This window comes from Zonotrichia leucophrys, chromosome 18 (assembly GCF_028769735.1).
Source record: "Zonotrichia leucophrys gambelii isolate GWCS_2022_RI chromosome 18, RI_Zleu_2.0, whole genome shotgun sequence".
In the NCBI taxonomy this organism is placed as follows: domain Eukaryota; kingdom Metazoa; phylum Chordata; class Aves; order Passeriformes; family Passerellidae; genus Zonotrichia; species Zonotrichia leucophrys.
This window is the reverse complement of record NC_088187.1, coordinates 5675391-5701922: the sequence shown is the minus strand read 5'-3', so window position 1 is coordinate 5701922 and position 26532 is coordinate 5675391. Positions and strand designations below refer to the sequence as shown.

The window sequence follows — 26532 nt, the reverse complement described above, 5'->3', positions numbered from 1 at the left end:
ATGTCTACGGACGCGGAGATGGCCATCTTTGGGGAGGCGGCTCCTTACCTCCGAAAGTCAGAGAAGGAGAGAATTGCAGCCCAGAACAAACCTTTTGATGCCAAGACATCTGTCTTTGTGGTACATGCAAAGGAATCCTTTGTGAAAGGGACAATCACGAGCAAGGAATCAGGCAAAGTCACTGTCAAGACTGAAGGGGGAGAGGTGAGTCAAAAATAAGAGTCAAAGAAATCATTTGATCCCCACTCTGGATTTTTAGTTGACATGTGTATCCTTCTTCCTCTGACAGACCCTGACTGTGAAAGAAGATCAAATCTTCTCCATGAACCCTCCCAAGTATGACAAAATCGAGGACATGGCCATGATGACCCACCTGCACGAACCCGCTGTGCTGTACAACCTCAAAGAGCGTTACGCAGCCTGGATGATCTACGTAAGTGGCAGCAGCAGCTTCCTCTGGGCAGCCTCAGGAGCTGCTGGGCCAGGCTCAGGGCAAGGCAACGTGCTGTGTCCCTTCCTTGCAGACCTACTCGGGTCTCTTCTGCGTCACTGTCAACCCCTACAAGTGGCTGCCGGTGTACAACCCCGAGGTGGTGTTGGCCTACCGAGGCAAGAAGCGCCAGGAGGCCCCTCCACACATCTTCTCCATCTCTGACAACGCCTATCAGTTCATGCTGACTGGTGAGTGGCTCTGTCTAGTCTCAGAGGCATTGGACCATTATATTCTTTTAAGGGATACCCTATCTCAGCAAAGTGAAGAGACTTTTTCAAAGTTTTCTTGGATCTGACATATGCATCTGTTGGAGTTTGCTATCTTCATAGTGTTCTTTCTACTCTTTTAAATGAAAGATATCTCTGCACTCAGTGATGTGCTTCACTTGTTTAAGTGCAGCTGACATCAGGCAAAACATTAGACTTACCTGATTATGTCTCATTCTTCCTCTGTTGTTCACTGAGTTTTAAGTACTGTGTTTCTGCCTTGTTCACAGATCGTGAGAACCAGTCCATCCTGATCACGTAGGTACCCCCCCTGCGCGGGTCCCTGCGGGGCTGCCCGGTGCCAGGGCCCCTCCTGCCTGACCACGCACCCTCTGCTTCTCTCTTGGCTTTGGCAGCGGAGAATCCGGGGCCGGGAAGACTGTGAACACCAAGCGTGTCATCCAGTACTTTGCAACAATTGCAGCTAGTGGAGACAAGAAAAAGGAAGAACAATCATCAGGCAAAATGCAGGTAATTTAGTAGATACATGTTGGGATCAATGCTTTCCTTTCTTCCTGACATGATTTTTGAAAAGGATAACTAGCAATGATTATCACCCTGCAGGGAACGCTTGAGGATCAAATCATCAGCGCCAACCCACTGCTGGAGGCCTTTGGAAATGCCAAGACCGTGAGGAACGACAACTCCTCACGCTTTGTGAGTTGATTAACAAAATAATTCCTGTAACATAGTAAACAGGAGTTTATGTCAGTATTGTTTTCTGTTCAGCCATCATGTTTTCAAGAGTAAAACTGAAATTTCTTACCACAGCTTTGCCGCTTATACTAAAGATCATTTTCCAGATTTCACAACACAAAAAATTAATTCTGTTTTAGATTAAAATGCAAATAATACCATGTTATGTGGTGTTTCTCCTAGAACATACTGTAATGTTAAAAAAGAGCTCTGTTTATTTTTACTTTATACTTATTTTCTAAGAGACAGATAAATTGCAGGAGAAAAGGGAATGAGGCTAGGAGAGATGAAAGAAAGAGAGAGAGAGAAAGAAAGAAAGAAAGAGAGAGATTTTCTAATTGAATATTTGCTGTATTTCAGATTTAATTATCAGAAATGAAGTTGTTTATTAGATCACAATTCAGATATAAGCAGCTCAACTACTTAAATTGATATTTCCATATCATTAAGGTAACTCCTCTCTGTATGCAGGGATATAGTTAGAATAATTTGTTGAATGAATTTCACACATTCCTTCTCATTTGTACACTCAGCATACTTAAAATACAGTTTTGCCACTGCTGATTATTTTCATGGTCAAAAATGAAAAAGATACCTTTATGTTATGGTGCAAATACAGAGATTTTAAGAAAATGTCTCTAAGTAGAAAACTTGTACCAACTTCTTTATTTCAGATATGGTTTCTATGTTGTACATCTTAAAACACTTTTATTCCTTTAAAGGGCAAATTCATCAGAATCCATTTTGGTGCCACAGGAAAACTGGCTTCTGCAGATATCGAAACATGTAAGACACTTCACAGCAGTTCCCAATCCATCCATTCCCCCATCCATACAACATCATCTGTACTGCCTTCCCTGTTTTCTTCCTATCTTCTCTCTTTTCTTTTTCTTTTGCTATTTCTTCTTGTTTCTAACCAAATTTTCCCTCCAGATCTGCTGGAGAAGTCCAGAGTCACTTTCCAGCTCAAGGCAGAAAGGAGCTACCACATCTTTTATCAGATCATGTCCAACAAGAAGCCGGAGCTAATTGGTAGGAAGAATTACTAACTTGAAGGAAGATTGCTGAGTTTCTGCTCACACTGTTACTTGTAGGCTAAACTAAGCCTACATGACCCATCCTTTTATTTTCAGACATGCTCCTCATCACCACCAACCCCTATGACTACCAGTTTGTGAGTCAAGGCGAGATCACTGTCGCCAGCATTAATGACCAGGAGGAGTTGATGGCTACAGATGTAAGTAGCAATTCAGAGTATTGCAACAATTGGAATCTCCTAGACAAATGTTTTACTTTACTGTTCCTTTTTCAGAGTGCCATTGACATCCTGGGCTTCAGTGCTGATGAGAAAACAGCCATCTACAAGCTGACAGGGGCTGTCATGCACTATGGGAACCTGAAGTTCAAGCAGAAGCAACGAGAGGAGCAGGCAGAGCCTGATGGCACAGAAGGTATCAGCAAAATCTTTGACTGACCTGTTAGAAAAAGAAGTGGCAATAATAAATATGTGTAATAAATAATAAAATTTGGAAGATGGAGTAGAAATGTGTTTAGGTGAGATGGTGCATAGGTATGAAACTGTCATCCAAAATGCACTCTTTCTTCAATTACCACTCATCATTATCTGCACTACCGACTGCATATATGTCCAAAAATCTCTCCTGAGCTACCATTCTGAATCAGCATAACTTGCTTATGTGCTGAGACCCACTGAGAAAGAAAAGATTTTTTTGAAAAAAACTTGTTTCTGCTTGATACTTAAAGAAAATAAAGGTATTATATTTCATTATAGAACTTCTACTTCTTAAATCACTTTTTAGGGCAAAATTACTCATGAATTCCTGGAATAATTTTTCATAAATACATTGTTTCTAGAAGTTTCTGTGAAGATTTTGAAAGGCACATATACTCTTTAGATATAAAACATTCAATGCAAAGATGATTTCAATTGAATAATTATGTCATGGTTCCTCTGAGAGCCAGTAAGCAAAATTTGATCACAAGAACATTAAATATTGCAGCTGTTTTGCGAAGGGTTCATCACTCAAAGTGCTGCATGTCTTGCTATCCTTTATTTAAATCTCCTTGTTCTTGTACTTAGTTGCTGACAAGGCTGCCTACCTGATGGGTCTGAACTCAGCAGACCTGCTCAAGGCCCTCTGCTACCCCCGAGTCAAGGTGGGGAATGAATACGTGACCAAGGGCCAAACTGTGCAGCAGGTAACCACAACCACTTGGTGACTGGGAACCTCTGACTTGAATCACTTACTATTTGCTCTGTAAATTGTATTTTTCCCACTTCATTCTCCTTTGGTTTAGGTATACAATTCAGTGGGTGCCCTGGCAAAGGCTGTCTATGAGAAGATGTTCCTGTGGATGGTTGTTCGCATCAACGAACAGCTGGACACGAAGCAGCCCAGGCAGTACTTCATTGGTGTCCTGGACATTGCTGGCTTTGAGATCTTTGATGTAAGTAAGATTTTAGGTTTGAGGGCTGCTCTTGAAGGGAAGGATGGTTATATCAGAGGACTTGTAAGTAATACTTCTCTGAATATTTAACATGCTAGTCATTTGTGATTTTACGTAGGAAAAAAACCAACTCATTTTCTTCTCTAGGAGAAAACAAAATCCTCAAAAGCTCTATCAGTACAAGCACAGAGTCATGTTGTTTGTGCAGAAGCAGCAAATAGAATTTTATATGTTGTAATATTACAACTGTTGGAGCTTAATGTTAAGGATTAAATGACCCAAAATAATTCCAATAAATTTATAAAAGAGCTTCTGTAGCAGAGCTAGGAGATGCATTTTCAAATATATAATGAGTTAAGGATGTTCAAAATGTTTAAAGAACCAAGGAATGAATAGTTATTTGTTTAATCAGAGATATCAAGGGTTTTCAATTTGGAGACAAGAGCATGCACTCATCTTGCTTGGTGAATAAAAAAATGCCAAAGTATTTTATTAATTTTATCAGATTCACTAAAAAAATCTGCTCTGAAAAAAATCCCTGATTTTCATTATACCGGTATTTCTTTCTGGAGCTGCATATAAGTTCTGTTATGGTGACGTCCTGGTAATACAGTTGTGTTTTGACTGGGGATATTTATAAAGGGTGGAGGAGAATGATGAAGAATTTTGCATACTGATGAGGGTTTGTTGTTGTGGTTTTTTCCACTGGGCAGTTCAACAGCCTGGAGCAGCTGTGCATCAACTTCACCAATGAGAAACTGCAACAGTTCTTCAACCACCACATGTTCGTGCTGGAGCAGGAGGAGTACAAGAAGGAGGGCATTGAATGGGAGTTCATTGACTTTGGCATGGACCTGGCTGCCTGCATTGAGCTCATTGAGAAGGTATGTTTTTAATTCAAGATCTCATTGCTTTAAATTTCCAGTAGTTGGATTCTTGTATTTGGTTTTAAGTGCAGAAATACATCTTGACCTGTACTATTGCTAATTATGCATTATAGATATTAGAAAGTCCACTGAAAACTATAGAAGTAATTCTCACAGATTCTCTGCATGGAAGGCATCTCATTTGTTTGGCTAAAGGATATTATCTTCAAAAGCACAGGGCAGTTCCTAAAGTAAATTGAAAACATTTTCTTCGGGCTCTAATATAAAGTTATCTGGAAATTAATACAGTTATCTGTAATGGTTCTGTATGGTTCACACCAAAGCAAGTACAGTGTCTGACCTCTGAGAGGAAGAAACAGAGATTTCTTGTAGTTCCTTATAATTTGAGGCGCTGATTGAAAATTCAAATACACAAGTTAATATGTCATGGACACATTTGTGAAAAAAACTTTAAAATATTCTTTCTCCTCATGAACTTTAACATCGTCATTGGCATAGAAAACATTCTGAATCACGATGCCAAAGTGCAAATCAAGCAGGTGAATCTTTTAAACTCTTTTTTAGAAATAAATTTTCTACATGGCAAAGTTTATTTTTCAGCTTCCTGTCTTTTACTACATTCGCTATGAGACCAAGCCATAATCATATATTCTACTGGCATTCTCTCTTGTTTATTGAACTATCTTCCAGCCCATGGGCATCTTCTCCATCCTGGAAGAGGAGTGCATGTTCCCCAAGGCAACTGACACCTCTTTCAAGAACAAGCTCTATGACCAGCACCTGGGCAAGTCCAGCAACTTCCAGAAGCCCAAGCCTGCCAAAGGCAAGGCTGAGGCCCATTTCTCCCTGGTGCACTATGCTGGCACAGTGGATTACAACATCACTGGGTGGCTGGAGAAGAACAAGGACCCTCTGAATGAAACTGTCATTGGGCTGTACCAAAAATCATCTGTGAAGACGCTGGCTTTACTCTTTGCTTCTTATGGTGGAGGAGAAGCAGGTTATTTTTCTAAATTTTCTTTTTCAACAATTCGGATATGTAAAGATATAGCAAAAAAGGTTATATGGGTATATTAAAAAACTATTTTTTTCATTTTAAGAGGCTAGTGGTGGTGGTGGTGGCGGCAAGAAGGGAGGCAAGAAGAAGGGTTCTTCTTTCCAGACTGTCTCAGCTCTTTTCCGGGTAAAGTATGGATTCATTTTCTATAAAGTAACATGAACAAAATGTCCAAACTGAGGGAAATGCACTCAGATTTGTGTTCTGGCATTGGTTTTATAGAGAAGCGATACTAAGTCTGAAGTGCATTCCATAGTGAATTTTGTTCAAATTTAGGAATAAGTCTTCATTTGGCTCTTTGAATTTCTTGTAAAAGTTCACTCCCATTTTTTGGGAATTTTTTTTTTTCAGAATCTGTCATGAAATATAAATATAAATATAAATATAAATATAAATATAAATATAAATATAAATATAAATATAAATATAAATATAAATATAAATATAAATATAAATATAAATATTTATCCCCAAAGGGTTTGTGTTAATATATTTATAATGTAGTGTTTTACTTCTTCCAGAAAAAGGCGATGAATTTTAAACACTTTTTTAATGAGAATACTTCTCAACAAAAAGTATATAGAAGGTTTCATTAAATCTAGATGTCAAATTTTAAGCTTCTTCTAATATTTATTATATTAGTTTCTTGGCATCTAGGTACAAAGTATGCAAAAGTAAATTTCCTTCATCTAAACTACTATGCATGATCCCACAGGAGAATCTGAACAAGCTGATGACCAATCTGCGGAGCACTCACCCCCACTTTGTGCGCTGCATCATCCCCAATGAGACTAAAACACCTGGTAAGAAGCCCAAGATGAAAGATCCTTGCTCTGATACATCCATTCCCCTCTGCAATGCAATCTGTGCCCCTCATTTGTGCTCTGCATTGCCAGGTGCCATGGAGCACGAGCTGGTGCTGCACCAGCTGCGCTGTAACGGCGTGCTGGAAGGGATCAGGATCTGCAGGAAAGGGTTCCCCAGCAGAGTCCTCTATGCTGACTTCAAACAGAGGTGAGAGCTATGAAATGAAGAGATAAGTCAGGTGTCCTTACCAACTGCTCTCCATCACACAACCGAGCTTTACCAGGGTCTTTAAGTATGGAGAGATGAAATTCCAACTTCCTCAGCCTGGTTCTGCTGCAAACACTGCTCTTTGTTTCAGTAAAGAGAACGTTCTTATGACTGGACACTGTCTTCCTCCTATTTCCTCCGATTTCACAGATACAAGGTGCTTAATGCCAGTGCCATCCCTGAGGGACAGTTCATCGATAGCAAGAAGGCTTCTGAGAAGCTTCTTAGTTCAATCGATGTGGATCACACCCAGTACAAATTTGGACACACCAAGGTACAAACACCCCCATTCACTGCCTGCCTGGGCTTTGCTCTCTCCATCTGACAGTGATGTGCTGCAATATTCCCTCTCTCAAGGTGTTCTTCAAAGCTGGGCTGATAGGGGTCCTGGAGGAGATGAGGGATGAGAAGCTGGCACAGCTCATCACCCGCACCCAGGCCAGATGCAGGGGCTTCCTGGCGAGGGTGGAGTACCAGAGGATGGTGGAGCGCAGGTACACCTTCCTCTTCTTCAGTTAAAGTCATTTTGCTCATGGAAAAGTGTTGACACTTGTCAGACTGAGAATATTAATTGTACATTTTAATTATGTCTCAGGGAATCCATCTTCTGCATCCAGTACAACATTCGTGCATTCATGAATGTCAAACACTGGCCATGGATGAAGCTGTTCTTCAAGATCAAGCCCTTGCTGAAGAGTGCAGAGTCTGAGAAGGAGATGGCCAACATGAAGGAAGAATTTGAGAAAACCAAGGAAGAACTTGCAAAGTCTGAGGCAAAGCGGAAGGAGATGGAGGAGAAAATGGCCTCACTGATGAAGGAGAAGAATGACCTACAGCTCCAAGTGCAGGCTGTGAGTAACATATTTCTATACTTTTATAAGTAAATATGATCTAACACTCCTTTCTTAATACACTCTCAAATTATATATAAAGCCTTCTAAAATACTTTAAGCCTAATACCATGTAACTAAAGACCACATTCTTTCTTCACGCAATCTTACTGTTGCGAGCTGTAATTTTAAAAGTATGAGCTTTTAGTCTTCATAACTACATGTGTCTGTGTGAGTTCATAAAGCTATATGAGAGACATTATGTGAGACATAAAGCCTTATTGTGGTCACTGTAGTTTATCTAGTGGAGCAGAGACAGTAGCTTGACTGATCTACTACTCTGCCTTAACTTTCATCAAAACGAAGAGCTGTTTACAATTTCTTATAGCAGATGTCATCTCAACTCCTGCAGCTACTACTTCCAGAAAACAGAGATATCCATAACAACTTACAATACAAGCATCATCACTATATGTCTGTCTCCAATGTCTTTTGGCCTCCCACAACCATAAAAAATATTTTGGCAATACCCTGGAGCTGAAATGTCTGTTTCAGGGAATGATGAATCTCATTCTATTGTCCACTGACACCAATGGCTGAGTACAAAGCTACTAAATGGAGTTTCAAATATTTCGTTGGAGGCAGAGGTACTTACATTTCTCAACACTTCCACATAAATCTGAGTATTGTATAATAAGACACAACCACTTTCTAAAGGAGAAAATGAAAACATCAGTTAAATCTAAGTGACTTTCTTATATACCCAAAATAAATAGGTTGAAATGAAATGTAGCTAAACAGAGCTGTACTAAAGATGCAAAAGGTCCAACAAAAAAACTAACTAAAACCATTTCTAGATTTGTAGTTTCCAAGGTAATTGCACAGTGTGTTTTTCCCTGAAAGTAATTTGAAAGTCTTGGCAATTCCCATAGCTTCCTTCAGTACTAAATAGTATTTTCTGGATTTTCCCACCAGGAAGCTGATGCTTTGGCTGATGCTGAGGAAAGGTGTGACCAGCTCATCAAAACCAAAATCCAGCTGGAAGCCAAAGTCAAGGAGGTGACTGAAAGGGCAGAGGATGAAGAGGAAATCAATGCTGAGTTGACAGCCAAGAAGAGGAAGCTGGAGGATGAATGTTCAGAGTTGAAGAAAGATATTGATGACCTTGAGCTAACACTGGCCAAGGTGGAGAAGGAAAAACATGCCACTGAAAACAAGGTACTCACATTGGCAGTCACATAAAGGGTCATGAAATTACAGACTCGGAGTAAAAGGCAACTTACCAAAAGACATGTTGACTTTTGAAAATCTTCAGCTGTGCGCCTCTGAGCATCCAAAATGTAAATCAAACATAAAACCAGTGAACATGTTTACTTCCAAATTTTAAAACATGCATATATTTGTAGGTGAAAAACCTGACTGAGGAGATGGCAGCTCTGGACGAGACAATTGCCAAGCTGACAAAGGAGAAGAAAGCCCTCCAAGAGGCGCATCAGCAGACCCTGGATGACCTGCAGGCAGAGGAAGACAAAGTCAATACTCTGACCAAAGCCAAGACCAAGCTGGAACAGCAAGTGGATGATGTAAGCACACAGATATAGAGCAGGAAGAGGGCAGGTATGGAGTCCAAGCTGTCTGGCAGAGCCCTGATGGTCTTGTTGTGTTTAGCTGGAAGGGTCCCTGGAGCAAGAGAAGAAACTGCGCATGGACCTGGAGAGAGCGAAGAGGAAACTGGAAGGAGACCTGAAGCTGGCCCAGGACAGCATCATGGATTTGGAGAATGACAAGCAGCAGCTGGATGAGAAACTGAAGAAGTAAGTGTGGCTCTGGGGCCCGTGAGTGCTGGGCTGCAGCACTTGTCTTGTTTCTTTGTGCTCTAACACGGTTCACTTGTCCCAAAGGAAAGACTTTGAAATCAGCCAGATCCAGGGCAAGATCGAGGATGAACAGGCCCTGGGCATGCAACTTCAGAAGAAGATCAAGGAGCTGCAGGCAAGTCTCTGTGCCTTGCCCTGCCTTGCTCAGGCTCAGCTCAGGCAGGAGGAGGGCATGGCTGTGAAGGGTCCCTGCTGTTCTGCAGGCCCGCATTGAGGAGCTGGAGGAGGAGATTGAGGCAGAGCGAACCTCTCGCGCTAAAGCGGAGAAGCATCGCGCTGACCTGTCCAGGGAGCTGGAGGAGATCAGTGAGCGCCTGGAAGAAGCAGGAGGGGCCACATCAGCTCAGATTGAGATGAACAAGAAGCGTGAGGCAGAGTTCCAGAAGATGCGCCGTGACCTGGAAGAGGCCACGCTGCAGCACGAAGCCACGGCTGCCGCCCTGCGCAAGAAGCACGCGGACAGCACAGCTGAGCTGGGTGAGCAGATCGACAACCTGCAACGCGTGAAGCAGAAGCTAGAAAAGGAGAAGAGTGAGATGAAGATGGAGATTGATGACTTGGCCAGCAACATGGAGTCTGTCTCCAAAGCCAAGGTAGGGAAAAATATAAAAAAAACATGAATATAAATAATGTTGAAGTATATCCTTTAAAATTATGGACAGATTACCAACTAACTCATGTCTGTGTATGGAACTTGTTTCTAACCTTCTAACTCCAAGAAAAAGTCTATAACTTGCAAGTTGTTTCACTTTTTTCTGGTTAGAATCCTGCTGTTCATAAGAAGGCATCTAGATACTAATCTTCTTTCATTCTCTGTGGTCTCCACAGGCCAACCTGGAGAAGATGTGCCGCACTCTGGAAGATCAGCTGAGTGAGATTAAGACCAAGGAAGAGGAGCATCAGCGCATGATCAATGACCTCAATGCTCAAAGAGCTCGTCTGCAGACAGAAGCAGGTTAGAGAGACTCCATTATGTTTTTGCATGACTCCTAAACCAGCTTCTTTGGGTCATAAATTACAATTAGAATATTTTCTTATATGTTTGCTTCCCCAGGTGAATTTTCACGCCAGGTAGATGAGAAAGATGCTCTGATTTCTCAGCTGTCAAGAGGCAAACAGGCTTTCACCCAACAGATTGAGGAACTGAAGAGGCATCTAGAGGAAGAAATTAAGGTTATTCCTGATTTCTTAGCACTGGCCATTGACTATGCCTGTAGCTTTACATAGCCTATTGGGGACAGGATCTGCTTAGCGTAAGCCATCCTGGGGGATGGTTTTTCTTTGTGCAATAAGTTTGATTAATAGATTTTTGTCACCAGTCTTACATCTGTTCTTCATTGCAAACATTCCTCCAGCAGTCATGCTTGTAGTGTGAAGTTAATTCATTGGAAGAGATTTCACGAGGTATTACCACTCCTTGATGCAACCCAACTCTCCATCTAGGCCAAGAATGCCCTGGCCCATGCCCTGCAGTCTGCTCGCCATGACTGTGACTTGCTCCGGGAACAATATGAGGAGGAGCAGGAGGCCAAGGGGGAGCTGCAGCGAGCCCTGTCCAAGGCCAACAGTGAAGTGGCCCAGTGGAGAACCAAATATGAGACGGACGCGATTCAGCGCACGGAGGAGCTCGAGGAGGCCAAGTACGTGGGGAAGCAGAATGGGAAATAACGAGAGAAGACTGAAACTGGTCATGGGAAATTGGAATCTCTGAGAGTGGGCTAAGTCAAGAATGGGATGAAGGCAATAATATAGATTTGTAAAAAAAAAGGAGAGAGAGGAAGGCAGAGAAAAAGTGGAGATAGGAAGGGAAAATACAGGCTTTAGGACTAGAAGTGCTAAGACAGGCCTAATAGGTGATAGGACACAGCAAAGTATGGATCCTTACCATATCTGTGAAAAGTGCGCAGTTCAAAACCCTTAACGTGACCAGCTGACCTCTCATGACAAGTATAGAACTGATGTCTTTCCAAGCTCTGATGTGCAACTGTGCTTGTCGCCTCCCAGGAAGAAGCTGGCCCAGCGCCTGCAGGATGCAGAGGAGCATGTTGAGGCTGTCAATGCCAAATGTGCCTCCCTGGAAAAGACAAAGCAGAGGCTGCAGAATGAAGTGGAGGACCTGATGATTGATGTGGAGAGATCCAATGCTGCCTGTGCTGCTCTGGATAAGAAGCAGAAGAACTTTGACAAGGTCTTTTGGCCTCCAGCACCAGCACTCCTGGCAAGAGCAGGGCCCCGTGATGGCCACAGCCCTACTCACGCCCCGTTTCTCTTCAGATCCTGGCAGAATGGAAGCAGAAGTATGAGGAAACGCAGGCTGAGCTGGAGGCCTCGCAGAAGGAGTCGCGCTCTCTGAGCACGGAGCTGTTCAAGATGAAGAATGCCTATGAGGAGTCCTTGGACCACCTGGAAACAATGAAGCGGGAGAACAAGAACCTGCAGCGTAAGTCCCTGGCCCTCTGCTCCTCCCTGGCCTTTCTCACAAGCTTGTCTATCTGCCACACTTAACAGCCCTGGGCCTGCAGGGATAAGATCTTGCCTGGCACCTTGGTAGGCCAGAGCCTTTCTCCATTCAGCTCTGTGCCTGACCATGGCACTTTTCTCCTTTACTTGCAGAGGAGATTTCCGACCTCACTGAGCAGATTGCGGAGGGAGGAAAGGCCATTCATGAGCTGGAGAAAGTGAAGAAGCAGATTGAGCAGGAGAAATCTGAAATCCAGGCTGCTCTGGAGGAAGCTGAGGTACATGAAAACAACCACTGGCATCTGTAGTAAATAAATCAGGAAATAGGCCTTAAAAGGCCTGGAACATAGTTACCCTCTGTTCTGGCTGAGGAGTGCAGCTGAGATTTCTGAAAATATTTTTGATATTATCAATGTTTGTGTCCACTTGTTCAGGCCTCCCTGGAACATGAGGAGGGGAAGATCCTGCGCCTGCAGCTTGAGCTCAACCAGGTGAAGGCTGAGATTGACAGGAAGATAGCAGAGAAAGATGAGGAGATTGATCAAATGAAGAGAAACCACCTGCGAATTGTGGAGTCCATGCAAAGCACTCTGGATGCTGAGATCAGGAGCAGGAATGAAGCCCTGAGGCTGAAGAAGAAGATGGAGGGAGACCTGAATGAAATGGAGATCCAGCTGAGCCATGCCAATCGTGTGGCTGCAGAGGCACAGAAGAATCTGAGAAACACCCAGGCTGTGCTCAAGGTATGTTGCACTAAGAATGTGCACTTTGGGTTTTACTTTGTTCAATACTGGCTGCTGCAGTCCTCTAGATACATTCTAGTTCCTTAATGACTCTCCTTAACTGAAGAGCCCAGAACTGGATGCAGTACTCAATGTGAGGCCATACAAAACAGGAACTGAGCTCCAGCTCTGCCTTGGCTTTCATAATACTATCCTCACACATCCTGGTAGCATCCTTATATTCTTCCAAAGGCAGTTGCTGCTTGTTCTACCATCAATGCGTTTCCTTTTTACACTTCAGTTTGACCTGAAGGTCCTTGCTCAGCCATGCTGATCTCCCTCTCTTTCCTAATTGCTTACACATGTGAATTGAGAGCTCCTGCACGCCAGGAAAAGCATTCTTAACTAAGTTTTTCTTCTTTATTCTTGAGAGGACTTTCTCCAGGGTTTACCATCCAGGAATTCCTTGAGAAACTCAACTCCACTCTCATAAAATTCAGGGACTTAACTTTGCTCTTCAGCTGTCCCAGATTCTCATGAATCAACCTCCAACTGACTTATCTAAGATACTGTGCAGAGATGGACAATAAGTCCACATATAAATATATCCCTATAGTTATATATATTATACTACCATAATCATTATGGGACTGGTGGCAAATGCCATTGTGCAACAATGCTGCATCATCTTATAATTTCTCTTGATTCTTTGACTTATAATTTCTCTTTATTCTCAACAGGACACCCAGATACACTTGGATGATGCTATCAGGACACAGGATGACCTGAAGGAGCAGGTGGCCATGGTGGAGCGCAGAGCAAACCTGCTGCAGGCTGAAATTGAGGAGCTCCGGGCAGCCCTGGAGCAGACGGAGCGGTCGAGAAAAGTGGCTGAGCAGGAGCTTCTGGATGCAAGTGAGAGAGTTCAGCTCCTCCACACCCAGGTTAGATTCAAAATCTCATGGGCAATTTTCTTCCTTTATAGTTTTTCTTCTGTGTAAATTCCTAAATCAACTCCTGTAAAAAAGTACTTTATCTGAACTAGAATTATTACACTCGTACAAAGAAATGGAGTATGGCAAAATGAGTAGGAGTGAATGTGCAGTCAGAAGAGTTGCTTCAAATATCAATAATCCTCTGCTATCTAGCTGTGTATGACCTGACAAGATACATAAGGAAGATATCAGATATTTATCAGATATACATCTAATGTCAGATATTTAGAGGATAACTTTACATTGAAACAGTAAATTTGTTAAGTAATTGTTGTCTTTTGAAAATAACTGCACATAATTTTATTGTTCAACAGAACACAAGCCTGATCAACACCAAGAAGAAGCTGGAAACAGACATTGCCCAGATCCAGAGTGAAATGGAGGATACCATCCAGGAAGCCCGCAATGCTGAGGAGAAGGCCAAGAAGGCCATCACAGATGTGAGTTGGGCGCTCCTGGCATTGCTGATGGTGAATGCACTCTCCCAAAAATATCTCCCGTCCCAAAATGGCTTTGACCTTTTGCTCTGATCAGGCGGCCATGATGGCAGAAGAGCTGAAGAAGGAGCAGGACACCAGTGCCCACCTGGAGAGGATGAAGAAGAACCTGGACCAGACAGTGAAGGACCTGCAGCTTCGTCTGGATGAGGCCGAGCAGCTGGCACTGAAGGGAGGGAAGAAGCAGATCCAGAAGCTGGAGGCCAGGGTGTGTAGGGCTGGGGCTGTGCCTGAGTGAGTGTGTCCCTCCTTGGAGAGACATTGGCAGGGCAGCTGCAGGGCTGGGCTTGTCCTTGCAGGTGCGGGAGCTGGAAGGGGAGGTTGATGCTGAGCAGAAGCGCAGCGCTGAAGCCGTGAAGGGCGTGCGCAAGTACGAGCGCAGGGTGAAGGAACTCACCTACCAGGTAAGGCAGGAGCTCTCCTGCTCTCACTGGGCTTTCTCACAGTGAGTCACATTTTGCATACACCATCCCAAGGGGAATGGTTAAACTCACGAGTTGCAGAACCAAGAATTTACTCTCCTTTTCATTCGCCAAACATTTTAGTCTGAGGAAGACAGGAAGAATATTCTGAGGCTGCAGGATCTGGTGGACAAGCTGCAAATGAAAGTGAAATCTTACAAGAGACAAGCTGAGGAGGCTGTAAGTATTGCTTGGAGAGTGGAATGGGAATAATTCCATTAGGGCAGGACACACATTGAATGAAGCTGAATACCAGGAGGAAGGGTATTAAAGAAAGTCCCAAGACACAACTGTTTTGGCCATGCTGCTTTGCTATCCTGTCAGGAGGCCTTGGTGAGCTCTGGGCACCCTGTAGTCAGGGACATTCATTAAGGGGAGATCTGCAGCCTGTTTCACACAGGAGGCCAGAGTAAACAAACCAGGGGCCACACCCAGTGACTGACAAGTTCCTGAATCTCTGCTACTAAGCAGCAGCAGAAGGCTTCCTGGTCTTCCCAGCCCAGTAGGTTGCGCTGACAATTGGGCAGGAAGTAGTGTGAGAATAAGTACAGAAATGATAAATCAAAGGGGTCAAATTTATTCTCACGTGTGACACAGTCCTGGTGAAGCTTGTCCCAGTAGGGTCCTGAGAAGGGGAGGATGAGGAGCTCTGTGTGAGGTTGATGTGTGAGCATAAGTGGGAGGGGAATGGAGATTTGCAGCCCCACAAGGCTGACTTGCAGCAGGAGTGAAACCCCTGCTCTGTGCTCCTGAGCCCTGATTCGCTCTGCTCTCACAGGAGGAGCTGTCCAATGTGAACCTGTCCAAGTTCCGCAAGATCCAGCACGAGCTGGAGGAGGCCGAGGAGCGGGCTGACATTGCAGAGTCACAGGTCAACAAGCTCCGAGCCAAGAGCCGTGAGATTCATGGCAAGAAAATAGGAGAGGAAGAGTGAAAATTGCAGGAGGCCGCAAAGTGACCTGAGGGCTGCACAAAATGTGAGCCCTCTGTCCTTCTTCAAGTGTTCATAACCATGTCTATATGTAGAGAATAAAGAATGTAGATGTAGTCGCATACACAACGGTATCCGTGATTTTGGTCAATTCAGTTCTGCAGTTACACAACTTTGGGGCATTTTCAAATGAAATATTTATTTCACTTTAAGCCTTGCATAACAGTACAGCTTTACTTATCCCATCTCCAGTATTCCTCCACTCTGTCTTACTCGCATTACCAAGATGGGAATAAGACTAATTTAATTTCCATTCTGGGAGAGGATCAGGACAAAGGCAGGACAAGCACCTTTTCTGTCCTAGCATAGAAAAAATTGTTTTTCCTTTTTGCATTTTGTTTCTGTATGGGTACAGTAGTCAGAGGTTCTCATTGATGGTCCCATTATCACTTGGGCAAATGGTATTGAGAGGGAAGTTTCCCCAAGGGAAAACATTTGTAGTCCCAAAAGCATCTGTATGTCTCCAAGTCCTTATGGAGGAACTTAGGCAAAGACTGATGTGTGCCTTAGAAGAAGGCAAGTGAAGGCCAGTAACTCTAGAGAGTGGTTGTTATTGAAGAAATTTAAAGATCATACAGCCTTATTAATAACTTCACAAATATGGTGTTAACAATAAATTTCAAAGAAAAACAAATAATGTATTGTTTGGATTAGAGGATATTGCAGTGCCTTACTTCCTCTGTGAGGCAGAATAGCCAATACTAATATGTTCCAGTTGTAAATTAAATTGAACTTAATGAACAGCTTGGTAGAAGTGTGAATAAGAAGACAAACCCCAAGCAGTGTAACATGTAGAGCCACCAGAAGAAGTGGGAACAGCTGCACTACTGTATAGTATTTCCAGTACTAAAATGTATGAGTTTTTGTGCTAAGGAATAATTAAGAGTAATGTACAAATACAAAAAGATAAAAGAGCTGTTTTTCATCATGCACTGTAAGTCTTCAAGTGAAAATAATACTGAGAGCATTACAACTTGAAAGGAATCATAAAGTCTAACACTTTACAGAGACAAAAATTCATAGATGATGAAAAACTGTGTCCTACCTGTCTGACTTGCAGCACTGGAGTGGAATGTTGATACCAACTGTATTTCAGCTGAACAGAAAAGAAACAAAACATCTACATAAGGTATACTGGTCGGAAGTCTTAAATGATGGGCTGTTTCCTGCAAGGCAAGAGGCAATATTTAAAATAGAAAAAAATAGAAAAAACCCCACCTTGTAGCACTACTGGACCCAGGCACACTGCACAGCTGCCAAGGGCAGATTCCACATGCAGATACCATTCTCCATTTACCATTGTAAAGGAGACTTGGTTCCATCACACTACAAGAGCATTTGTGGGTCCCTCAAGGTTCCTAGCTAGCTGTACACCTCTTTATTTATGGAGAGTGTTTCAAGGAGCTGTGAAACTGTTAGGGAGAGGAGCTGAAGATGTTGGAAAGGAGATGATGAGAAAAGAGCAGTATTGAAGCCTTTTGCACTGCACCACAGCAGTCAGTGTTCTGGACAGGGAGGACCTCCTCCTCCCAAATACACTGAGATTTACACCCATAGAATCCTCCCATTTTATAACTAAATGTGGAAGTAGCCTTCTAGGCAGCAGTTAAAAATATTTAAGGAAAAGATGACACTCTGTGTTGACTCTTGTGTCACTGTAAATGATGCACTTCAGAGACATCATCTCTATGTGTGAAGCTGTGAAAACTTCTCCAGTGCCAGTGATATCTGGGCAACAAAGAAGGGAAATGACTCCTCTCCTTTTCCCTTCAAACAATATGCTCCTAAGACTTAGGTGGTATCTTTTTTCCAGACAAATCCTTACCTGCCACACCTTGAAAGAAAGCAGTAGAATTTCCTTGTTCTAAAGAACATCTTTCTTTAAACAAACAAACAAACAAACAAACAAACCCCAAAAACTTAATTCAAAAATCAGTGTGTTACAACTGTGGCTCAGTGAAAACATGGACAAGTATTTCCAGCTCAATCTGTACCTCTTTAGAGCTGCTGACAGAGCAGTAAATACCACAACTTTGGGGAGGTATTTCAATGCCCCAAATCCCTGTTCCCTTTGGACAATATTACAAGCATCCTCCAAAATGAACAAGCTGCTCTGACTGTGGAAGAATCAGGATGCATTTGAAGCACCTCAGACACTTCGGGCTCTTCTCTCTCTCACCTGTAAGAAATTCTGGCCTGAGGATTTGTTACTAATGCTCAGCTGATGAAAGGTAACATTGCAGGTTCCTTAAGAGACAACACCTGGCACCAGAATTCCAACTGCACAGGTGGGAGAGGGAGAGAAATCACACACATTGCCCTGTGCTGAGCTGGCCTTGCCACCAGCCAGCCTGGAAAGCAGGGCTGGAGTCTTGCTGGAATCAGAGTGGAATATTAAAGGGATGAGAAAGGCAAACCAATTTCTCTTCAGTTTTGATTTGCTGCCTTGGCTGGAGGACAAGGAGTCATTTTGCATCAACACACTATTTCTGGAGTCAGGCTGCGTGTGATAGAAAATGTGCTGGTGCACAGGTAACTGATCTAGGAAGAAACATGGGCCCATAAGTGGCCTGAAGAAACATGGGCCCATAAGTGGCCTAACGAAACAAGTCTCAGAGGAGTTTTAAAATAGATGCAACTGATGAGCTCCACCAGAGCTGCTGCCCCATGGGGACTATGGAGTTCTCTGACCTTCAACAGCTTGGGCATGGACAACTGTGTCTCCTGGGCACCAAAGCATCAGCACTTTAGGAGGCACTAAGACATTATATGTGAGTTATGCCTCATCATCCTTTCCTTTTCCTTTCTCAGCACAAGCTGGCCTTTTTTTTCTTTCTAATACTGAACTTTGAACACTGATTTCTGTCATTTCTGCTTCACTTTCCAACATCTCTGACATTTCCAGGCACTAATCTTCCTCCCATTGGCTTATCAGTCCTTCCACCCTGCTGATCTTCTCTGTAACTGAAGCTCCAGTGTGTGGGGAAAAAAGTATCCCCTACATCACTCTGATATTATTTAGAGCACTGCTCAGATGTCATCTTCTCATGTTTGCTGGTAGAAGGAGAATGATTAGCTAACTGTGATGCAATTTCAAGAACTGTTTATCCTGACATTCCAGGTCACAGCTTTTACCTTCCTCTGCTCAGTGAAATGACACCTTCCTCTTAACAGCAGATAATCTGCCACTGCAGTTTTTCAGGAAGCCACTTGGAGTCCCCACTGAAAAACGATGCCATCACCTTTACAAACAAGTAAATCTCAGCAGTCCATACCAGGAAAAGTAACACTTTGATTTCCATGTGCAAGATCACAAGCATAGCAACCAGTAAGACTAGAGGAAAAGAACTTGAAGAGAGAAAAGACACCAACTCATACAAATTAACAAACAGAAAAAACCAGCCTCAATCCCCTCTCCCCCCTCTAAAAAATCCCCACCTAAACAGCTGCCCCTGCCCCCAAATTCCACCAGCAGCATTACCAAGGGCTTTGTGCTCTACTACCCTGGATTTTAGCTCTCATCTCTCAAAGCCTATACAGTGAACATCCTGAACTTCTTTTCGTCCCAAAGGATGCGTTTAAGTCTGTCATTACTTATGAAAATTGACAACTTTCTTCAAGGTCAGTTCATGTTTCTTACTATTTTATTTTTTTTCATTCCCTGCACCAGTATGGATTAGGGATGCCTAATAGATCTCCAAATCATGTTTCTTTGCTGGGCAGCTCATCGCACCAGCCACAGTATGACACACAAACAGCCTGAAAGAAATACACTTTACTTTAGTCTGATCTGATTCTTACTGGTTTTTATATACAAAGTATGTCCTTACCATTGCAATGGTCCAGTGCTCAGCTAGGTCTTAGTAGAAGAGTAGGGATGAGAAGTTTTGCTCCAGCAGATCAGAGCATCAGTATTTGTTTTCAGCATGTGCTAATGCTCCTGGGAGCTCTCGTTTTACCCAGAGGCAGCAGAAATGCTGCTGCAGCAGTGTGAATATTCCCTGCCAGACAGTTAATCAGGGTCCACAGGGTGCACTGATGCCTCCAGCATGCCCTGTTCATATGACAGCGTGGCTGACTACAGCACTGGCAAGCTGCAGATCCCATGGGGAAGGTTTTGAATAGAATATCTAGTTGATCAGATAATTTGAAGGAGTATAAAGCTGAAATGGAAATAGCGGTAGGTTTGTCTGTGTTACCTGTGAGGTTTTTAGAAAGCTCAGGAAAAAAAAAATGGAGAAGTCGGTGAATTTCTGGGAAAGAAGTCCCTCAAGGGCCATGAGGCTCCTGCAGGTCCTTCTCACAATGTGGGGGCTGTGGGGAGCAAGGTGCGGGGAACATTCTTCATCTTCCTTCAGGACACATCCACACTAAAGACCTTAATCCTTCCACCACATATCCCCTCACTTACACATGGATGGTTGTCCTCTGGCAAGACAAAGATCTACTCACCATCAAAACCGAACATGACTGTTCACCAATCCCCAAAACGTTCAAGATTAATCGCATTCTACTTTGAGGGGTTACCTCGGGACTGGGAATTATATTTAGGTAGTCCAAGACTCAGGCACATGTAGTGAAAGCCCTCTATCAAAAATATATGTAAAGTGTCATGGTAACAAAGGCAGTTCCTTTTCACTGCCTGCCTGTAAGCAAAAAGCTGAAGTTCATCTATATCCCCTATTCAATCTGGAGGCTATTGTGAATCAAATTTATAACAGATTGACTAAATGATCCAGAATGGTGAGGAATTTTCAGTGGGGCTGGGGAAGGTTCTCCCACAAGTCATGCCAGCCCTTAATGCCTCTGTGAATCATGAGATTCCAGTGTTCTGCCCACTGAAAATTTATTCTGGAGTGGCTGCCATGGCGTTCTCATGTGGCCATTTCAGAGACCAGACCATAGTTCAACATTTGGTGGGATCAAGTCACAAGCTGGGGAGAAATTCTCTTCTACTGGGACCATACCTGCTCAGTTCCCCTTCAGGAGGGATTTCCAGGCCTGCCTTCATGCACCATGCACACACTATGTATGGACTACAGTGAGGACTGGGAATGACAAAGTCTGGGGAAGGAATGACTGTCCAAAGGGCTGTGACCTTCTGCAAGACCTGCAACAGAGTCCACACTACAAGGAAGAGTGGATAAAGGCAGTTTGTCAAAAGCAGGCCAAGACAGATCAACCTGTCATCTTCAGCAGATGAGACTGTCCAGGCAAAGGAGCTGTGGCATTCCTGATATAGCTTGATCACAACAGCCAGGAATTGGAAAAAAATCCAGCAGGAAAACTGCTGTAAAGCTGGAAACCAGGCAGGCACTGAGCACTGGGAGACTGGGAAAGGAGCACTTCCCACCAGACAGCCAATCTGCCGGCTGGTGCCCTTCAGCTAGCAGGGCTGCAGGGGCTTTTGCTGCTCAAAATATTCTGGCAGTGTCTGAGACAACGAGTGAATGACAAACATATTTGGCAAGTTCCTCTGGTTGCCTTGGCAGGAAGGCACCAACCTCCCTATTTCTTTTCTGTATTAGCCACATGTGTTACTTGCTCAGTGATGACAGAGAGGAAGTTTGATGGAAAGAAAATAAATCAAAGTAAAAGGGAGAGTAACCAACCAGAATGGTGGTGTTGGGATCAAAGTGTCCAGCTCAGTATATCCTCAGAGAAATATTGGTAAAATGTTTGGCACAGGGGAGCCAAATCTGTTTATCTGGGACATTTCCCAGGTCCAAATGAAGGGAACAGGCTGTCAAAGGGCAAACCACAGAAAAGTGCTCTTTCCTGAGTGAAATGAAGATGTGTTTGCACACAGAGCTCTCCCTCACGTGGCAGTGCAGGTAGCAGGAGAGGTGGGAGGGGATTTGGTTCAAGGCAGGAGAAGGTGTGGGCAGACACTGCTGCCCCACAGCCTCAGACAGCATCATGGCTGAGCCACTGCCAGGACAGGGCCCAGGGCTGGCCTGTAGGTCCTGGCAGGTCTGTCCCACCTCAAAGCAAGTGGGTGGGTGGCTCACTGGTGTCCCTTGGGTGCTGGCCAGGGGCAGAGGGAGGAGGAGTTCTGAAGGAAGAACATGAGGCCTGGCACATTTTGGAGAGAGAAGAAGCCGAATGACTGGGCCTCCTGGCAGGCCTGAAACACCACCAGCTGCCTTTGGGGTTTTTGAGGGGCCAGCAAGGTGCCGTATGAGAAAAAGGAGCAAATAGGGTGGCAGAAATGTGTGGCTGCTGGGCAGACATGGTGACCCTGAAGCAGATTGTCTCAGGTCTGGAGGAGAGCAAAGCTTTGGTGCATTGGGTGAGTTGAAGCTCAAGAATGTCTTGCCCCTACAGTAGACTTGGCTGAGACTGTGCAGGATATTTCTGTACCTTCCGGGTCTTTCCCCATGCCAGTACTGTGTTAGCTCATGAACTCAGCATTATCTTGTCTCTTGATGAAGTCTTACAGCACTCTTGTGACTTCCTCTGATTGTTGGAACCCTGGATGCTGAGACTTTTAATCGTTCTGTGCTCAAAGGCACAGACCCACAGTAAACACTGCAATTGACCTGAGGCTGTGGAGAAGGCTTTCAAAATTGATTAATAGCACTAGGATTGTAGGTGTGTAGTTGTGTAGAAGTGTGTAATATCACAGGGTGGAAAACTCAGAGTTTGGGATTTTAGAACATAGTAATAAATGTGGAGGAAGATCGAGGTTTTAGGCTGGAGGCAGGTTGTTCTTCTTTACCTACTTCCTCCTTCTTCACCTTCTTCTTCATGGGTTTAGGTGATGTTTTGTAATTGGGCAGAAAAGTCTGCATTGTGGGTTCTTTGCAATCAGTTATTGGGTTAAAAGAGAAAATAATCTGGGTGTCATTTCTTAATTGGATAGTTTAGTCTTAAAAGATCTTGTAAGAAGAGATTGTTGGCCATTTTTTGCCTTACTAATAAAAGGCACAGAACTCATGGTTTTCAGGCTGTTTTACTGATAAGAAATAATAAACACCTGAGTCCCAACATGAACTACTGTCTCAAGTGCCTTCACTCCTGACCTCGATAAACCAGTATCTGATGATCTGAATTCTCTCCCATCCATTTCTCTAACAAGCTCTCATCCCACCTCAGAATTTATATAGCATATAAATGTATTATAAATTTGTATTATTTAATATATAATATATAACATTTATGTTATTTAATTTCTATTATAAATTTATGTAGAATTTATATTTACCCCAATGAGTTATCAGCTCTCATTTTAGCCTTCCGTACACACATTCTTCAGGAAAACCAGAATTTTGCTTCTAGGAAGTGATTTGTGCCTTATTCGTGCCAGCATACTTTACAGGCATGGTGATTGTTAACATTCCACTTCCTAGCAAATATTAAAAAATGCATACTCAGTTTGCAGCCACATTTACATCCAATCGATCCAGTTTTTACATGTCCTCATTTCAAGCTGGAGGCAATGTGCCACTGCCTGGGAGTCCAAATTTCTGGACATTAACTTGTTCCAGTTGTTTTTGCAAATACAACCTCAGTGCTGCATTCTCTGAATCTGTAATGTTTATATTTATGACAAATTCCATTCAGTTTTTGCAGTAAAATTGTAACTATTTTTCATCTTATCTGCAACCTTGTTCTCTGTGGATTTTTCTGTCATTGAGATCAGGAAGCTCACTTATAGGTCTTCAACAGCAATGTGTCTTTCTTTCTTTCTTTCTTTCTTTCTTTCTTTCTTTCTTTCTTTCTTTCTTTCTTTCTTTCTTTCTTTCTTTCTTTCTTTCTATATATTTTTTTATTTATTAAGACATGTCTGTAGGCCTAAAACTTGGATAAATAATGGAACTTGCTATGGAATACATTAGGTTTTGCACCAAAGTGATGTGCGTGTCCCTCTAGTGTACAACTACTTGATGCCAGGTAATGGACAAATTCATAGTATAAAAATTAGGTTTAGACGTAAAATACAACAAGACATTTTCACTGACTCAGACAAATCTCTAAGCAACACATCAGAGAGGCTGTGGAAGCATTCTCAGCAAGATCACTACATGCATGTTACATTTACATATTCTAACTGGGAACCCTCTCTTGGCAAGGGTCTGAGGAAGGAGCTGCGAACATCTGGACACAGATATTCTCATTTATTGAAGAAACTCTCCTGTCCAAGAGGAGTTGGATCAGGTTCTGTCATTCTGTGATCTTCTTCTCATCAAGAGCCTGTCTTCAGGATGCCTGAATTCCATTTCCTCAATGGAGAATATCAGCACTGCAGTGCTTTGCCCAAGCTGCATTTTGGGCAGAACAGACTGTTCCCATAGACATCCTTCATTCTGCCCTGTCTTGTTCAGCTGGGCTGTGTTTTGCTTCCGGCACCGATAGAATCCAGCCCTGCAGAGATATGTGTATACAGAGTAATATGAATAAAGAGTAATATGTAATAATCTGACTAAGGTAAGCAATGCAGACAACAGTGAAATCCACGTATCATATCCAAGATCTGTAAGTAGAGAGCTCTGTGAAAGGACAACTGTCATCAGACATACGATGTCCTCAGAATAAGCTGAAGTATGCATCCAAATGTCACTATGCTCGCCCAGGGAATGGTTTTGCCTTGCTCCCTTAGCTCAGATTCATGGAGCATCCATGGCCTTATAGTTATTAGTGGTTACCTTCATTCCTCTAGTCATCATTAGCTGTATTTTCCCCCTTGGGAATCTTCTCGTATTATTTATAGGCGATTTATTCACATAGCTAGGAAGACACCAAAATTTTCTAATTATATCTAGTAACATCACTTTCCAGTTTTCAGTACATTCAGTTTGCCAGACAATGCTTTGCCAAAAAAAAGGTTTGCCAGAAATGCTTTGCCCAAAGACAGAGGATGCATCTGCAGCATGCGCTGACCAGACCTTATAAAAGAGTCCTTGGATCTGGGCTGCTCTGTCTGCAGAGGAAATTCATGGTAAGTGCCCGTCTGTGGTGGGCAGAAAGGGACACTGTCCCTGCAGTCCCTCTCCAGCCCTGCTGTCCTGATGTCTGTACATGTACTTGCAAGGATTTGATATTTGTATCATAAAGCATGTTGGCATTTTCACTTTGTGATCTGTCTGTGGAATTGTGTGCAGCAATAATGAGCGATCTCATGGTTCTGCTTTACAGCACTGATCACCTCCCAGCCTGCAAGGCATCTTCTCATAGCATAAGAGGTAAGAGCCACATTTGCTTGCATTTAAGGGACAGAAAAAGATGGAAAATTTCTGTAGAAAATTTTTGGCGACAAATCCCTGTAAAATATAGGCAATTGCTGTATGTGTTTGTGTTCAGTGCTCTGCTATAGCTAATAAAGCATGCTGATGGCTGGGCAGGCTGCTCACAGCTAGCAAGTTTTCATAAGTGGCTGTGCTTGAAGACAAAGCCACTTTGTAAAGCCAGGAAATGCTTCTTGGGGATTCCTTGTGTTTAATTATGGAACACTGAGGTAAATGATCCATTCTGGCATGAAGTCCAGACAGACAGAGCTAGCCAACAGAAAAGAATGTTGCCAAACCTTACAGACTTGTGAATTGTAATTATTACTGCATATGAAACTGGCCAATAAATGTTGTGAAAATGCTTTCCAAAGGATACTCCAGGGTTATAATCTGCATGTAGGCCTCATACTAGTAAACTTGATAAAAATGCAAAAATAGTTATCTAACTTTCCAAACAACAAAAAAGGGGGAGGTACTGCTCCTATTCCTCTGAAAGAAGACTGAGTAAAATGGAAGATCTGCATGCTATTAGGAGTAGTTGCAAATGTTTGTTAAGATTCTGGATATTTACCTAACTAAAAGTTATAACATGACATCTTATCAAGCTGCCTGTCTAACTTCCTTTGAATTCAGATATTTTCTATTACTTGCCACATGACATTTCTTTGGATGTGCAGTACTGGATTCAGATATCTGGCTTTGATTTATAAATTCTTCAACTGAGGTTTCTAGCTTTGCCTATAGTTATTTCCACAAACAATTAACATAAGAAGAAACAGTTGGTTGTGCAGTATTTTAACCTGATATATTATGTGTCCTTACATGGCACTTGCTCACATACTACTGAAATAATTTTGGATGAGAAGCAAACAACTCTAGTGAATGATGCAGAGCATCAGCAAAAGACATTATGATAGTCCTCAGAACACCTTCTGGACCATTAGCAACCCAAATGATACATGGAATCATAGATGACAATAAATAGAAACTTGCAATTATGCTACAGGGCAATGTTACCCTGGAAAAGATCCTCAGAAAGCTTCATCCTGAAGCTGATAAGAACCTCAGAAATCCTGCATGTGAGAAAGAATAGTCCCATGCAACAGAGTATGTGGTACTTCATGTTGGCTGGAGAACAACTTTGCAGAAATGGGTCATGAATTTGGGTGCAAGTGTCACTGTGTGCCTTTGTGGGAAGGAAGATCAGCAGCACATTGTCAGATACTCATGAAAGCGTGGTCAGCAGGTAAAGACAAATGATTCTTTCCCTGCATTCAGCTCCCATATCTGGCTGAAATGAAAAAGTGGTGTTCTTATTGATATCTTCCTAAGACTTCTCAAATGGGAAGAGTGAAAGGCTGAGGGATAAAAATCACAGGTTTCAGCCACAGAAATTTTGATTAGGCAATAAATGGGGGGAAAAATAACCATCAGGGTCATCAGACATTAAACAGGGATGCTAAGGGAGTAAGAAATATCTGTTCTTTGACATAATAAAAACTTCTTTGGAAAAAGCTGTAGGAACCT

The 26532-nt window shown here is 42.8% G+C and overlaps 1 protein-coding gene across 4 annotated transcripts; it reads left to right on the top strand.

Annotated features, from left to right (window-relative positions):
• Positions 1 to 15819, top strand: LOC135455203 (myosin heavy chain, skeletal muscle, adult-like). 4 transcript variants are annotated; one of them, XM_064728199.1, is made up of 39 exons: positions 1 to 204; positions 290 to 433; positions 525 to 681; positions 990 to 1017; positions 1116 to 1230; positions 1324 to 1416; positions 2178 to 2241; positions 2389 to 2487; positions 2589 to 2692; positions 2768 to 2906; positions 3557 to 3675; positions 3775 to 3924; positions 4638 to 4808; positions 5502 to 5811; positions 5857 to 5870; positions 5941 to 5994; positions 6584 to 6671; positions 6765 to 6882; positions 7093 to 7216; positions 7300 to 7436; positions 7538 to 7793; positions 8748 to 8990; positions 9179 to 9355; positions 9441 to 9586; positions 9674 to 9764; positions 9853 to 10242; positions 10478 to 10604; positions 10704 to 10822; positions 11093 to 11289; positions 11654 to 11837; positions 11924 to 12089; positions 12263 to 12387; positions 12544 to 12852; positions 13572 to 13775; positions 14141 to 14266; positions 14361 to 14531; positions 14623 to 14727; positions 14869 to 14964; positions 15563 to 15819. In XM_064728199.1, the coding sequence occupies exons 1-39, from the start codon at positions 1 to 3 to the stop codon at positions 15716 to 15718; spliced, it is 5820 nt and encodes a 1939-aa protein (XP_064584269.1). In that variant the 3' UTR covers positions 15719 to 15819. The 4 variants fall into 4 exon arrangements, with proteins under 4 accessions (XP_064584269.1, XP_064584268.1, XP_064584267.1 ...); XM_064728198.1 differs by lacking the exon at positions 5857 to 5870 and having other exon boundaries at positions 5502 to 5796; positions 5912 to 5994; XM_064728197.1 differs by lacking the exon at positions 5857 to 5870 and having other exon boundaries at positions 5502 to 5807; positions 5914 to 5994.
• Positions 15820 to 26532: the final 10713 nt, after the last annotated feature.

Coding starts and splice junctions, on each gene's coding strand:
- LOC135455203 (XM_064728196.1), top strand. CDS start 1: ATGTCTACGGACGCGGAGATGGCCATCTTTGGGGAGGCGGCTCCTTAC. Junction 682..989: donor CTATCAGTTCATGCTGACTG/GTGAGTGGCTCT, acceptor CCTTGTTCACAG/ATCGTGAGAACCAGTCCATC. Junction 5,812..5,911: donor TTATGGTGGAGGAGAAGCAG/GTTATTTTTCTA, acceptor TTTCATTTTAAG/AGGCTAGTGGTGGTGGTGGT.